The 13,594-nt window shown below is 30.3% G+C and overlaps 1 protein-coding gene across 1 annotated transcript in view; it reads left to right on the plus strand.

Annotated features, from left to right (window-relative positions):
• The window catches only part of MS3_00006174 (uncharacterized protein), a gene marked incomplete at its 5' end in the record, with an annotated part of 262,766 nt that overhangs the window by 214,104 nt on the left and 35,068 nt on the right, over window positions 1-13,594 (plus strand). The window contains 3 exons of the mRNA XM_051214293.1: window positions 3,935-4,183; window positions 9,002-9,440; window positions 10,882-11,165. Coding sequence (XP_051067446.1) covers window positions 3,935-4,183; window positions 9,002-9,440; window positions 10,882-11,165 — 972 coding nt within the window. The remainder of the gene's footprint in view (window positions 1-3,934; window positions 4,184-9,001; window positions 9,441-10,881; window positions 11,166-13,594) is intronic.

The raw sequence follows: 13,594 nt of genomic DNA on the forward strand, positions 1-13,594 counted from the left end.
TAAACATTACAAAATGGAATAATATTACCAATATAATCGATAAGATTTTTACGCCTTCGAATTTCTGAGTTGAGGAGATTAAATTGGTAAATAGGTTAACATTGTCAACTAGCTGATATTTGTGCGCCTCGATCTTTGCTTTCATCTATAGGATTATCGTTAATGACCTATATACTTGTATTAAAACAAATTAATGAATAAAATACTATGATCATTTTACAAAATATAGATCAGTCTATGGTTAAATTTATCAAGTATTTTTGTCATAAAAAAAGGTGTTTCTTTCTAACAAGGTCAATAAAATAATCTCCTTTGTTCTAATAACTTGTACTAAGGTCTTTTTATTTCCGTTGTACTAAATGTATAGATATATCTATATATATGTTAATACAAATATGGGGGTGTATTACAAGCAGTTGTGTAGTGGATACTTCCATAATCAAGAATAAAAGAAATCAATAATTAGGTCTCCTTAATAATAAACTGATGAAAAATAGTCATAAAGTTCAGAGTGAGCTATTTTATGAAAAAAATTGAATAGTTTTATTTCATTCATTCAAGCAAACACTGAACCTAAGATTAAAAAAAATTTTCTCGGATTATATATTTCAGAAAACTATTGAAACTCATCTTCTAGTTAACTAGACTTGACTATTATCTCAAAATTATCTAGATCGGTGCGATCACTGAAAAGTTATAGATTTGTTAACGGTTATTATTGATATGTCTGGTGAATAAACAAATTAAATAGGTGTACATACAACAGTTTAGTATGTTATTCATTGTCTTGAATCAATATTGAAATAATATGCGCATGAATACATTAAACTACATTGGTTTAAAGTGATTATCATTATTGCATCACACTGTGACAACATCACTTTACTGCATAATCATAGAGATATTCTAGATATGAATGTCAGAGATGTTCTTTTAAACAGCTTTTGGATTATAATGAATCAAAATCAAAGATCTGTCGAAACTGTCTTTTATGAATAATTTTGACTCACTAAATTGTTGACTTTTTACCTTCAGCATCACATAAGCGAAAGAGCGTGCTAATTTGTTGTTATTATAAAGGAGTCTCGAAGATTTCTGTCTTTGTGAGTTCTATAACAAAATGACTGAAATTAAAAATATTAACCAAATAGTACCAAGTCAGTGACCTAAATGTTTGGCACTCCCTGGAGGTTCATAGGGTTTTGAGTTCGAGCCCTGTTAAGGTTGTAAATATTCATTCCTGGCGAGTTTTATCCCAAAATGACACTGTTTACAGCTTTTCTCCATAATATTTTTAAGCAACAAAAATAAATGTCTAAAAAAGAATCTGGAATGAGTAAAAAACAAACGTATATGTGTATCTGTCCCAGTTTTCAAGTATCATTTCTGTACATTGTAAGAGAAGTCGTTACCAACTGAAAAGGAAGAAACATTTAAAATAAGAATGGTAATTCAACTGGTTTACTTAACACCAGAAATATAAAATATAATGGATAATCGGGGTCAAAAACTGAAAATTACTGAATCATACAAAACTAAAGGCCTTAAAGTAAATTAGAAAGTTAATAAAACTTCGTCACTACTTCTAATTTTAGCTCGTATCAAACGAATAAAACAAATGAGTTCTAGTACGAAGCAGTGACCAGTGGAATTCAACCGGGTCTGTTGTGAGATAATAACTCACTGATGGCACTGGTGGATGTGTCGCTCAATTTCGTGGATTAATTGAAATTAGACATTAACACTGTTGAATGCCGGCTGTTTCAATGGTCTAGATGTTAAGCGCTCGAGCGTGAGACTGATATGTCCTGGGTTCGAATCTCGTGAGTCGAGTTAGTGGATAGGCACTGCTGAGGAGTCCCATAATAGGACAAAACAGTCGTCCGTCGCTTCTAGGTTTTCCATAGTGGTCTAGCTTCAATTGACTCATGATCTCAAATATTAAAATTACTATAATATCCATAAAGAAACTCCTTCTGATATGAAATAAATGATAGCTAATTGTCTGACTATGATTTCTTTCATTTACATATTATTCCCTCTATTCCATATTCCTAATTCATTATGCATTCAATTACGTTCAACTGATATATTTCTTTATTATGACTGTCTACATATCTATTAATCAAACTACCTACATGTCTATACATTTATCTGTCAATCTGTCTATCCTATTTATTCTGTTATGATGATGAAGATTAGTGTCTTACTTTTGAGTAAAATAAAGAATATAGATTGAGGTATAATTTCTGTTTTCCTATTAAATGCCTCAAAGTTTTTTCTTTTAAATACTTCAATTGATTCATTAATGTTTATGAATGAAACAGACTGAAAATTTTAGAGACTGATCAACTGATTGTCTATTTTCTTAAATAAACGTAAAGAAAACAGAAAGTTCTTTGAATATCTTTACAAAAGTAAATAAAAATAGAATTAATTTTGGTATCAAAATTAACTATTATGTAATATTGACTTAGTGATGGCTGTTTAGTGGCCCATGATCTGACTACAATTGGATTGTATGAATGTTATTGAAATATACACATTGTCGATCCTCGTATAAATTTATCGACTTAATCCGCTTTAGTGTATCATGGAATTTAATAAGTCAAATACGAGAATGGATTTTCGAATGCATATATTTTGTACATTCATTGATCTGGGCAGGCGATCAGAGGGACAGAGCGAAGAGAAGAGAGTGAAGTGAAATGATGCACGGTGGAGAAGATGTGTGAGCCAACCCCATTTAATCAAGCGGTAATCAATAGTTATAGTCACACAAAAATAAGCTACAAACATGTGATGAGTAGGATAAGAAGTGTACACACATACGCTCATTAAAAATGGTCAAGGTTGATAAGCGATTATGTGACAAGGTGAAAAGGTGACTCAAAAAGAAAAGATAAATTGGACTGTCTAGAACCTAGAATAAGTTATATGGGCTTGACATAGTAACCGACACTACAACTTGATCAATAAATTATCCCATTAGCTAATATTTCATCAAAATGTTTCTATAAATTTAGTTACTTAATAAAAAAAGTTTTTGAGTTGTAATTACCAAATGTATCATCTTGCAATGAATAGTTTGATCTTTTTTATTTATCTTGTGAACAAAACATTTTAACAACATTTAATTTCACACAATGGAAAACTAACAAGACCTGAAATTTTATAGTTTAATGGAAATCTTTTTAATTCAGTTAAATGATACTGAATGACCATTGTTTTACATCACGGAGTTTGAAACATGGGGCATTGGATTATATTTTATGGTTATGTGTTTGCAGTTAGGGCTGTAGGTCCCGGGTTTAGTTGCTCATCAGGCAGCAGGTCTATATTAATCTAGAATTCAAGTTGAAGAATACTTGTAGTTTGTGATAAAAAAAATGAAGTTAAAACTATGTAACTGTTCTACTTCACTAACGATTGCTAAAGTGATCTGGTACTCGGATCATATTTTGTCTGATACAGTGATGGTATTCTAAACATAATTTACATAATTTTTCTAAACAAAATCTTACAAAGTTTGTAATAATAAAGAAATTAGAAAAACTATGTACATTTTGCGTTGAAGTGTATTCTCTCTGAGGTAAAAGTTAAGGAATATCAAATAGCTGAAACTAGAGAAGATATATTTAAACAATATAATGTTCTTTAGAATCCACTGTATTCTTTCAGATATAGATTGTTGCATATATACTTCATGCATGCTATAGATTATCCAATTCACTTTAAAAATCACAATTTACATTACTAAATAATGCCTAGTTATAAAATGCCTCAATATGAAAATGATTAACTGGATTGGATGGTTATATCAAACTTGAATGTATTAGCGATGCATTTTTATGTCCCAAGTGTTCAATAACTACTCAGATAAAACATGGATTGCTATTATTTTCCATATATTGTTTCTCTTTTTTTTTAACAGTTTTCGTAATCTAGTTCCAGGTTTGCCGAGCAAATTCTATTATAAATTAGAACCAAGTTCATTATCGTCATCCTATTCATCATCAGTTCTAAATAAAGATGTTGAATTTCGAAGAAAGCCAAAATTGTATCATGATCATCGACAAATGTTATCCAGTGAACATTGGTACCATATTCCAAGTGGACAGTTGGATTTAGATGAAAAATTGAATGTTGACTCATTTACTGATTTAAATGCACAATTCTATCCGTAAGTCAAATACAACTATCATGAACAGTAATTATTGTCATAATCGACATTTTCTGGTTATATACACTTGACAATAACTAACATTTTATACACCATATCCCTGACTACGTTGCCATAGATTACTTTTTTGCTAATATCGGATTTTACAAAACTGTTGAATCTTAACGGTCACTAACTAAAAACCTCTAGCATTTTGAAGAGTTTTTAACTTCAATGTTTATGAAATACACCAATCCTTTTCGGTTGAATAATCTTACATCCTAGAATATTGTATGCAAAATGGACATAACAATCCAATATGACCAACTGAGTTTTGGTTGATTGATTAATCTATCAAAATATTGTTCAGTGTTTAATGCAACAAATTTCTGTATTCTTATCTGATTGTTAAAAGTTTAAGCTTATTCAAATGACTATGCTATTCTCAAAAAGACTAGTTAATTTACCAAATAAGATCTAGCTACAGCTACATCAAAACTTTATAAAACTTATCAATCAAAATTGTTCACATCTAGCACATTATCATGGGCCATAATACTTACTTATGCAAATGAAATATTAAAAAGTTTGTACTGTTATACAATCTAATATCACTGAGTATGAAATTCTAATGGCTTGGTTTGTAAATGAATTCAAGGTTTGGGAAAAATCTATTTCAAATAAAATTACATATCAGTTTCAGAGATAACCATTGATATATGAATACAAGTTTAGTATGATTTAGCTTACCACTAAAGTTTACGGAAATAAAGTTGAGCTTTCATTTTAATCATGATCCTTAAATGATTATACTAGACCAAATACAACTCAATCATAAAAAATACTTAAGGTTATGATATTTGTATTAACCTAATTTAATTATCATACTGATATAAATGTTAGTTCCTTTGGCATATACACACAGAAATAGGTATTTGTACAACTATATGTTCAATTTTACCTCAAATTCTTCGATATAGCTACTAAAGATAAGAAGTGTATAGAAAAACTAGCTAATTGTTACAGTTATCATAATGTCAGTATAAAATGAATGATTATTATTCTTAATATATGTTATTATCAATGTATGTGTTAGAATATATATGTGAAATATAGTTGAAAATTATAGATTAAATATTGTACAATAAATGAATGTGAAATATGCAATCATAGTATAGACTTTATGAACTTATTTTATACATAGAATATAGAAAGGTTATTTGAGGAAAGAGAGAAAGAGAAAATTTACTGCACTTTGGTTAAAAAGGTATTTAGATATGCATACACATATGAAGTGCAATTTTCACTCCAATAAAATACACTTGTTTCAGGTATAGATATAGGTATTTGCAAATTGTGTAGAAATTCGATAACTTCTTAAAAACCCTATAACATACCTTAGATGTTTTTATCTACCATAAAGTGTGTAATTATATATAATAAGATATTTATTAAACTATGTTGAAGTTAATGACAAGATGAATAGACAAACTTACACACACACACACGCAAGCACACATGGTACAACTCACGTAGTGCTACTTTTTCATCTCACCATATTTCTTCACTTGGTTAAAACAAATATGATATTTAGGCTACTTGTTAGATTAATTGTATTTTAGTTAGTTTTTTAAAGGAAAGTAAGTAATTATTTATATTCATACATAGTAATAAGTATATCTGCATTAAATGTAACCTAATAAATAGTATAAAGTAATGTAGAACTTTGTCTATCCCAAATCTGAAATATATTCAGATTATCTAACAATCAAATAAATGATTGGGTGGTAACAAGAATAACACCAAAAAAAAGAAAAGAAAGATAATTCGGTAAAGTAAAAATAAACTTATTTAGCTTATCAATGACATTTTCAGTTTATATCTTCAAAAGGGCATATTGAATATAAACCTGTTTTTAGTAAAATTAAATTCATTCAATGTATAATGTTAGATTATGTTAATCAGTGAACTTAACCGTTAGTTCGAATAGAATACTTTTAACTAAACATTTTAATTCACCCAGATTTCGATAAGTTTTAGATAAGTATTGTTATTAGGAATTAGTTTGGGTGTTATCAGTATGAATGAATGATTTCATCAAAAATATAAGGCCATATAAAATAGTTTTTGAGCAAAGATGAATAGTGGCTAGCAAGTACATCTAGCTGATGAGTCCCAAATAAAACGGAACGTGCATCATGGACTCCACTGCTAGCCACTATCCATCTTTGCTTAAAAAGCTTGTGACTTAAGGTAATATTGAGGCAATCCGCACAGGATGCACATATGCCAACATGAGACTGATCAATTGCAGTCCTAAATAACAATGGGAAGATACAAATAAAGCAACACCAAGTGAATTCATATAAAATAGTGTTTTTGATGGATCGAAGAAGAGTTTATGTTAGTTTCTTTTAGTATTCAGTTATTTAATTTCATCAAACAAGCCTACCCATCAATTTTATTTAAACAGAATTTAATCATATCCGATCACTTATCGATTTTAGTATTGATGGAAGATGTGTTTGATCAACACCTACTTCCAATATTTAGTCCCTCCCCCCACAAAAAACCGGTTATTTATGTCAAGACGTATTATACTGACGGATAGTTTACAGGGCAACTCAAAGTATTTAGTATTTGGATACAGACAATGAATATTATATAGGCTGTTGAACTCTCTTAATTTGGTAGAATTTTATAGCCTGTCAGTTTCCTCACTAATGGCATAGATTAACTTCATCGTGAGACAATTAAAAATAATCGTTTTACAAATAAATCTCTATCAACTGATAAAAAGTTCCTTTTTGACATCGTACCCAAACATTAGTTACTTCAATGCTTATACTTGTAACTTCTTTTAGCGTGTAAGATTATGGATACATGACTTTAAACTTGGTACATTCTGTGAAAGTCCTTGACAAGTCAGCAATATTGACATGCTTGACGAAAGAAATGTATTCGCTGGCTATAAGGTCGTCAAGTTTTACAAGTGTTCATCTACTGAATAATATTCTAGAAAAACTGTAGACATATAAAAGTACACTAACCAGGATGAAATAAAGGTCGAATTCAAGCAATGATATGTACTGTGTAAAATGTGACTTCAGATAGAGTACAAATAATGATATTGTATTATAGTATTATTATTCTTCATATTTGTTTGCTTCAACTGTAGTAATCCACCGCGAATACTTAAAACAAGTATCGTATCACTCATTTTCAATCTACTTTAAGTTTCTTTGATGAAGATTGCCAAAACTACAGTGAAAACGATTATTTTAACCATGTTTGTACGTTTGTTATAAATATGTTTACAGCCTGATGACATTTTAATATTCGAAATAGATTAGAAAAGTTAAGATTATTCGAGCTACTGTTTCTTTGTTTAAACTAATAAGAACCATAAATGTCAATGTTTATAGAAATATATATATGAATCAAATAGTTCGCAATTTTTACTGTTAGTCTCTCTACGTTCTAGTAACCAGAGAAGTCTATTGAACAAGTTTAACGTGCATTACTCTCCAGTGATCAATTTTCACACGTTTCCATAAATTACGAACACAAATTCATTATAAACTGATGTATAGTGATAGACTCCGTCTACAGAATTGTTCTCAACCAACACTTATTATCTCTTATCAATGTTATATTTTTAAAATAAAGAAACTGTAACTTTCAATGAAAATGAGTCGTATTTATTAAAACAATTTTATCAAGACATAATAGCCAAAAGGATAACGTGGTAGTGTTTGAGGCAAATGGTATCGTTTTTAAGTCCTGGAGTGAACATCAACTATGTGATACAGGTACATCCAGCTAACGAGCTGACGAGTGTCCTGAATTTCACTTCTAGCCAACATCCATCTATGTTTATAATGCTTGTGACTTAAGGCAATATCGAGGCAATCAGTACAGAATGCACTTGCGTTAATAAGAGACTAATCAATTATAGTCCTAAAGATCAATGAGAAGTTTCAAACAAACAATATAAAATGAATTTAATTCTCACAAATGTTCCAATATATTCGACCAGTGGTGAGAAAGGAAAGAATTTTATTACATCGTCAATATTTACCAAAATAATACAATTATTTATTTCAAAAAAGAGCTAAAATCAATGTCATATGCTCTTTTATGAAGTTATACGTAAACGAACTGCTTGAGTGATTAATTTAATTTGCATAAGTCTGTTCACATAAAGTGAATAGCAAAATGTATGTTTAATAAAATATGTGGCAGTTGGAGTGTAAGGCATTCATTTATAACCAGGTTATTACTGACTAAAAGTATCCTCAATATAATAACTGATAATTTTTGTATCTTATGACTGAATATACGTTTCTGGGCAAAGGAAACAGAATCGTATTTTTTTTAGACTTTAAAATAATGTACTCCTAGATAATATAAACTTATTCCTTAGAAACATCTCTTTTTGAACACGTTTTGTCAATATGAACATGAGACTGAAGGCCCTGGGTTCGAATCCCGCGAGCGAGATCATGGATGCCCACTGGGCCGAAATTGCCTTCCAGTGCTTCCAGGTTTTCAATGGTGGTCTAACATCAATTTGTTCGTGATCTCAGTCAAAAACTTATTGATCTTCACAACCTCTATACTGAACTTATAAACTAAATGAATGTTTCTTTTTATCTTTACGATTGTTCTTATTGTATGTTGTTTAATGATTCTTTGTAATATTCCCATTTGATATCATTGAAAATTAAAATATAATGAAGTGATTATGATGTTTACTGCCTTAGACGTTTGGCTCTATAGTAATTCTCATAAAGTTATAACTTTACCCCAATTTAATATTTCTCCCTTTCTCAAAAGGTTTGCAACAACTGTTACGAAACGAAATGGAAATCCTTCAACAATTGATTCAAATTCTTATTTTTTAACATTGACACAAGTTCGATTATTGTTATTGTTATTAGATGCCATTATTATATTGTCTAGATGTTTTCAAACATTTGAATTTATGCATAATATTTGGTTTGGTGATATAAAATTAATTAATGCCAATCATTTAATTCATGATCTAAATGATAATTCACAAATAATGATTGATTCATTTGATCATTCTATGCATCATCATTCACAACAAACACAACAAATACATAGTACTTATAATTCGAATTATCATTATCAACCTCAACTTCAAATAAGATCACCTAGACATATACAATTATCTATAGGATCTACACCATTCTTACACCCTGCATCATGCTCATCAAATTTACATGAATCAAATCATCATTCAATCTCTAATGTATGTTGTACTTTTGATTGGTAGAATTAATTCAGTTTAGTTTTGTTTAGATGTTGTTTTTACAAATGTAATAAGTAATGTATTCAGTAAGAAATATAAGTACAATATGGGTGAACTTTGTATTTGTGGTTTATTTAAATACCTACCATTACTATTAGTTGGACTGGGAGTAATTTATATACTTTAGTAATAAAATGATATTTGAGGAAAAATGGTTACTATATGAGAACTTTCGGACATAGAAAACAATAATCTTGATAAAAATACATGCATTTGAAGATTAATACTTTTTACCGCTTTGTAGAACCACACTTGAACACATTCTCGTATCTTAGTTGAAACCAAGCACTTGTTACGAACTATGCATCACACTCTATAAGACCGCATGAACCGGTAGGCCGGACAAGGCAGCTTATCTTTTAAAAAGACTCCGTCGTATAGAAAGTTCTTTTCATAGTCGTTGACAGTAGATTTTTATATACATCAGAAGTTTGGTCACTCCAAAATTCTAGATTCATTAAAACATGTCTTTGAAATGGAATTTCGAGATTCCTTGTCCGGACTTCTTTTCATTTTTTCCTTTACCAAGTGGCTTGCATAACCATTTTCAACGAACATTTTTCTGAGGAATCCAAGTTCTTCATAAATTGATTCAGTACTACAGATCTTTTTTGTCAGAAGCACATTCAGAAGTGAGATAGAGACCCACTTTATTTTCTAACCTGAAACCTATGGAACGATAGTATGTATTGAAAAAAAGAAGCAAGATGCCAACCAATTCAACATTCTCTTCACATGTGACAAATGTGTCAACCCCATAACTTGTGAATAAGCTCACTTCAATGCTGACTGAAACAAGTTGGTTGTTTTCGAGTTTAGATATGAGACGGTCAGATAAGATTAGGCCCAATCGAGACCCCAACGCGATAACACTCTTTCAAGCGGTCAGTTGATAGGTTTGCATCCATGCTGTTAAAATCAATATAGTCACATAAGTAGCACATAGTTTCAGTTAATGTCATGCTGGTGAATACAGAACTAGGGTGAAGTTACACATTTGAACAAAATGACTCTGGTAAGACTCAATTATCCCGATATTTGTTTTACTACATACATGTTGAAGTTTCCATTGAGACAATGCAACAGATTATTTTTACATTGTTCTCAACACTAACTAATCAAATGTTTCTGCTGCTTCCATAATACACTAATGAAGAATATATTCAGCAATTTCAAAACTAGTGAAAAAGCCTAATCTAAACTACCGTAGTTTTCATTTCTGAAGTCTTCACATCAAAGGAACTGATCTACTTTCACTCGTCCCCAGAACTAATTCGTTTTCAAAATTATGACAAGTTTATTCCTATGATTGTTTGAAACGTGACTTCATTCAAAACATACTAAGCGGTACATGTGTATTTTCCCTTTTGTTTAATTATAGGAGTTCCACAGATCAATAGGCACAAATCACAATGAAGCAGTGATTGCCAACCAACCTATTCGTGTAAGTGAATATGAAAGAAAATCTTCTACAGGGATTAAAATAACTCAAAACAATCCACAAACACTGAATTTTGATAATGGAACTGGACGTTTTACAGCTTGCTACTGTTGTCTTGATGCTCATTATTTGCTAGTGATAACTGGTATTGGCTTATTATTTATTGGACTAGTTTTAATTTGGGCTACTGATAGACATGTTCGACCAGGATGGCTTTTAGCAAAGTGAGTTGCATTATTTCAATCTTTGTTAAACACTCATCTTTTAAAAAACGAATTTACTGATTTGTAGAAGTTTAAATATGTTCAATATATATAAACGAAAATAATTATTACACAATTGTTTCAAATATGGATCATAAGCATGGTTGGCATTAACTCAGAACGAAGATTCCTCTTCATCATGTTCCCACCAGTGTGTTTACTACTAACAACCTATTAGAAATTTTCAGGTAGTCGGTAGTATTAAAGGATTAGATAACTCTGATGTCGGTCCCCAAACAGTGATCGATCAATTGTAAACCAACAACAAAAATTCACCACGAAGCTTATGTATATTTCATCTTTATTCTCCTTCTTTCTACACTATCTAATTTAGCTATTTTTATAAATCTTATTGGCATAATTATTATCTTGCAGATCAAACAGGTAGTTTAATGTGAAAATAAGATTTCACATACATAGTTTCCTTTATCATCATGAAGAGAGTAAGAACGAAAATTTGAGCAGAATAACATGAATTCATTTTACTTCGTTTGGTTCTTGTCGGCAGCCCACAAATTGTGATATTTAAAAATCATAATTACAAAATACGTTGAGATTACTTACGTCAAAGAGTTTAGTTGGAAGTTAATTTGAAGGCACATCAGCACAGTACAGTGAGGGCGTAAATAAATTCAATAGAGTGAAAAAATATAAATATACACCTTATCTAAAAGAATATTCTACAACACTGATAGTAACAAAAGTTTAAAGGGCTAGAAACAGGTGGTTACGTAATGTGTAAACTCTAATAATAACTAAGAAAATGAGTAAAGTTCAGTTAATTAAAATAAGATTACTAATCTAGAAGAGAGTCTAAGTGAAAAGATGTAATGGTGTAATTAATTGAAAGAACGGGTTGAACAAATCTTTTATTATGTAATGAAGGAATATTTGTCATCAAGGCAAAGAAAGGCTAACAACTATCTTCTTCTGAACATATCAATCAAGTTTCAGATGCTCGATAATAGTGCCTTCAGCAGAAGATTTGAAGATATCGACGTGATGTCCTGTATCCAAGATATGTTTTGTAGTTGATCTGTTTAAAGTAGTTCTTTCTCTAAATCGAAGGCTTTTTGGAACATATCCAAAAAAACTCAGATATTCCTACTTTTCCTTTCGGTCAATGTAGCTGCTGTGGGAGTTTCATGTAAATTTATAGATACAGTTGTCGGTAATATAAAGGTTTGCTTGTAGATAAGTAATAGTTCTTTGAGTTCTGACACTAGTAAAGGTAAGAGATTACAATCCTGACAAATTATATCAATGGTTTCAAGAAGTAGTATTTTAGTGAACCAATATGTTACATTAAGAGAAACCATGGACATACCAGCAACATTCAGCAAATTGGGTTGAATCTCTTAATGTATATGTTACCAATCTCTGTTGGACTAGTTCTGGCTTATCAGCTTGTCAGCATTCAACTTTATGAACCAGAACATTTTCATCCTTATTCATTGGATGTAAATTTTTTATCTAGTCAAATGAATTTTCGAACGGAGTCCTTGTATTAATCTCATATGAACTTGTTTTTGTCATGTGAAATTTTAGTCATAGTAATAAGGCTTCTGTTTCTATATTATTAAGCTTCATAGTTGATAAGTTATAAATAAACTTCAAAATGGTTTTCCGAGAACCCTACATATAGTTGTTCTGTTATCAGAGTTCTCGATAGAGATTTATGGAAGTTCTTCCTAACCTTGATTTAAAGATTATGGATAACCTTGATAAATTTTATCCGACATACGATTTTTACGTCATTAAACACCTTATCTAAAGCACTGGGCTCACCCTTCAGTTAAATAATAAGTAAATTTGTTAATTCAATATGAGATTTTGTGATACATTGGAAAACTTCAAGCGAAGGCGGTAGTTTTGTTATTTTCAAATATCATAGGTCTTAAGCAGCTGAAGATTACCAAACAAAATAAAATGAATTCATATCATTCTGTCCAAATATTTTTCTTGCTCTCTTCAAATCAGGGTTTTCTTGAAAATCAAATTAACATGCCTTAAGACATGTCTTCATTAGATTAGAATACAAATAAATCTTATTATATGTTCGAGTTCATCAGATTTGACAATATCTAATTTACTACACAACCTTCATAAATCTTATCTTTTAGTAATGAGAAATTTATAGTTTGCATGTCACTTAACCATATGTAAACTTGTAAGGTAGAGTTTAATTTGAATGAATTAGATTAAGTGGTTTAGAAATAAGAGGTGTCTATTTTTAAAATGTACTTATCAATGAAGAGTGGACTCACTTCATGCTGTTGTTAGTCCAGTGTTTGGATATTGATAATGTGTAAGATGATTACATAATAGTAATAATAATAATCTACATAATAATCTACATCTCAGTCCTACAGGAGGTCAGTCACGGCTCG

This window comes from Schistosoma haematobium, chromosome 2 (genome assembly GCF_000699445.3).
Source record: "Schistosoma haematobium chromosome 2, whole genome shotgun sequence".
In the NCBI taxonomy this organism is placed as follows: domain Eukaryota; kingdom Metazoa; phylum Platyhelminthes; class Trematoda; order Strigeidida; family Schistosomatidae; genus Schistosoma; species Schistosoma haematobium.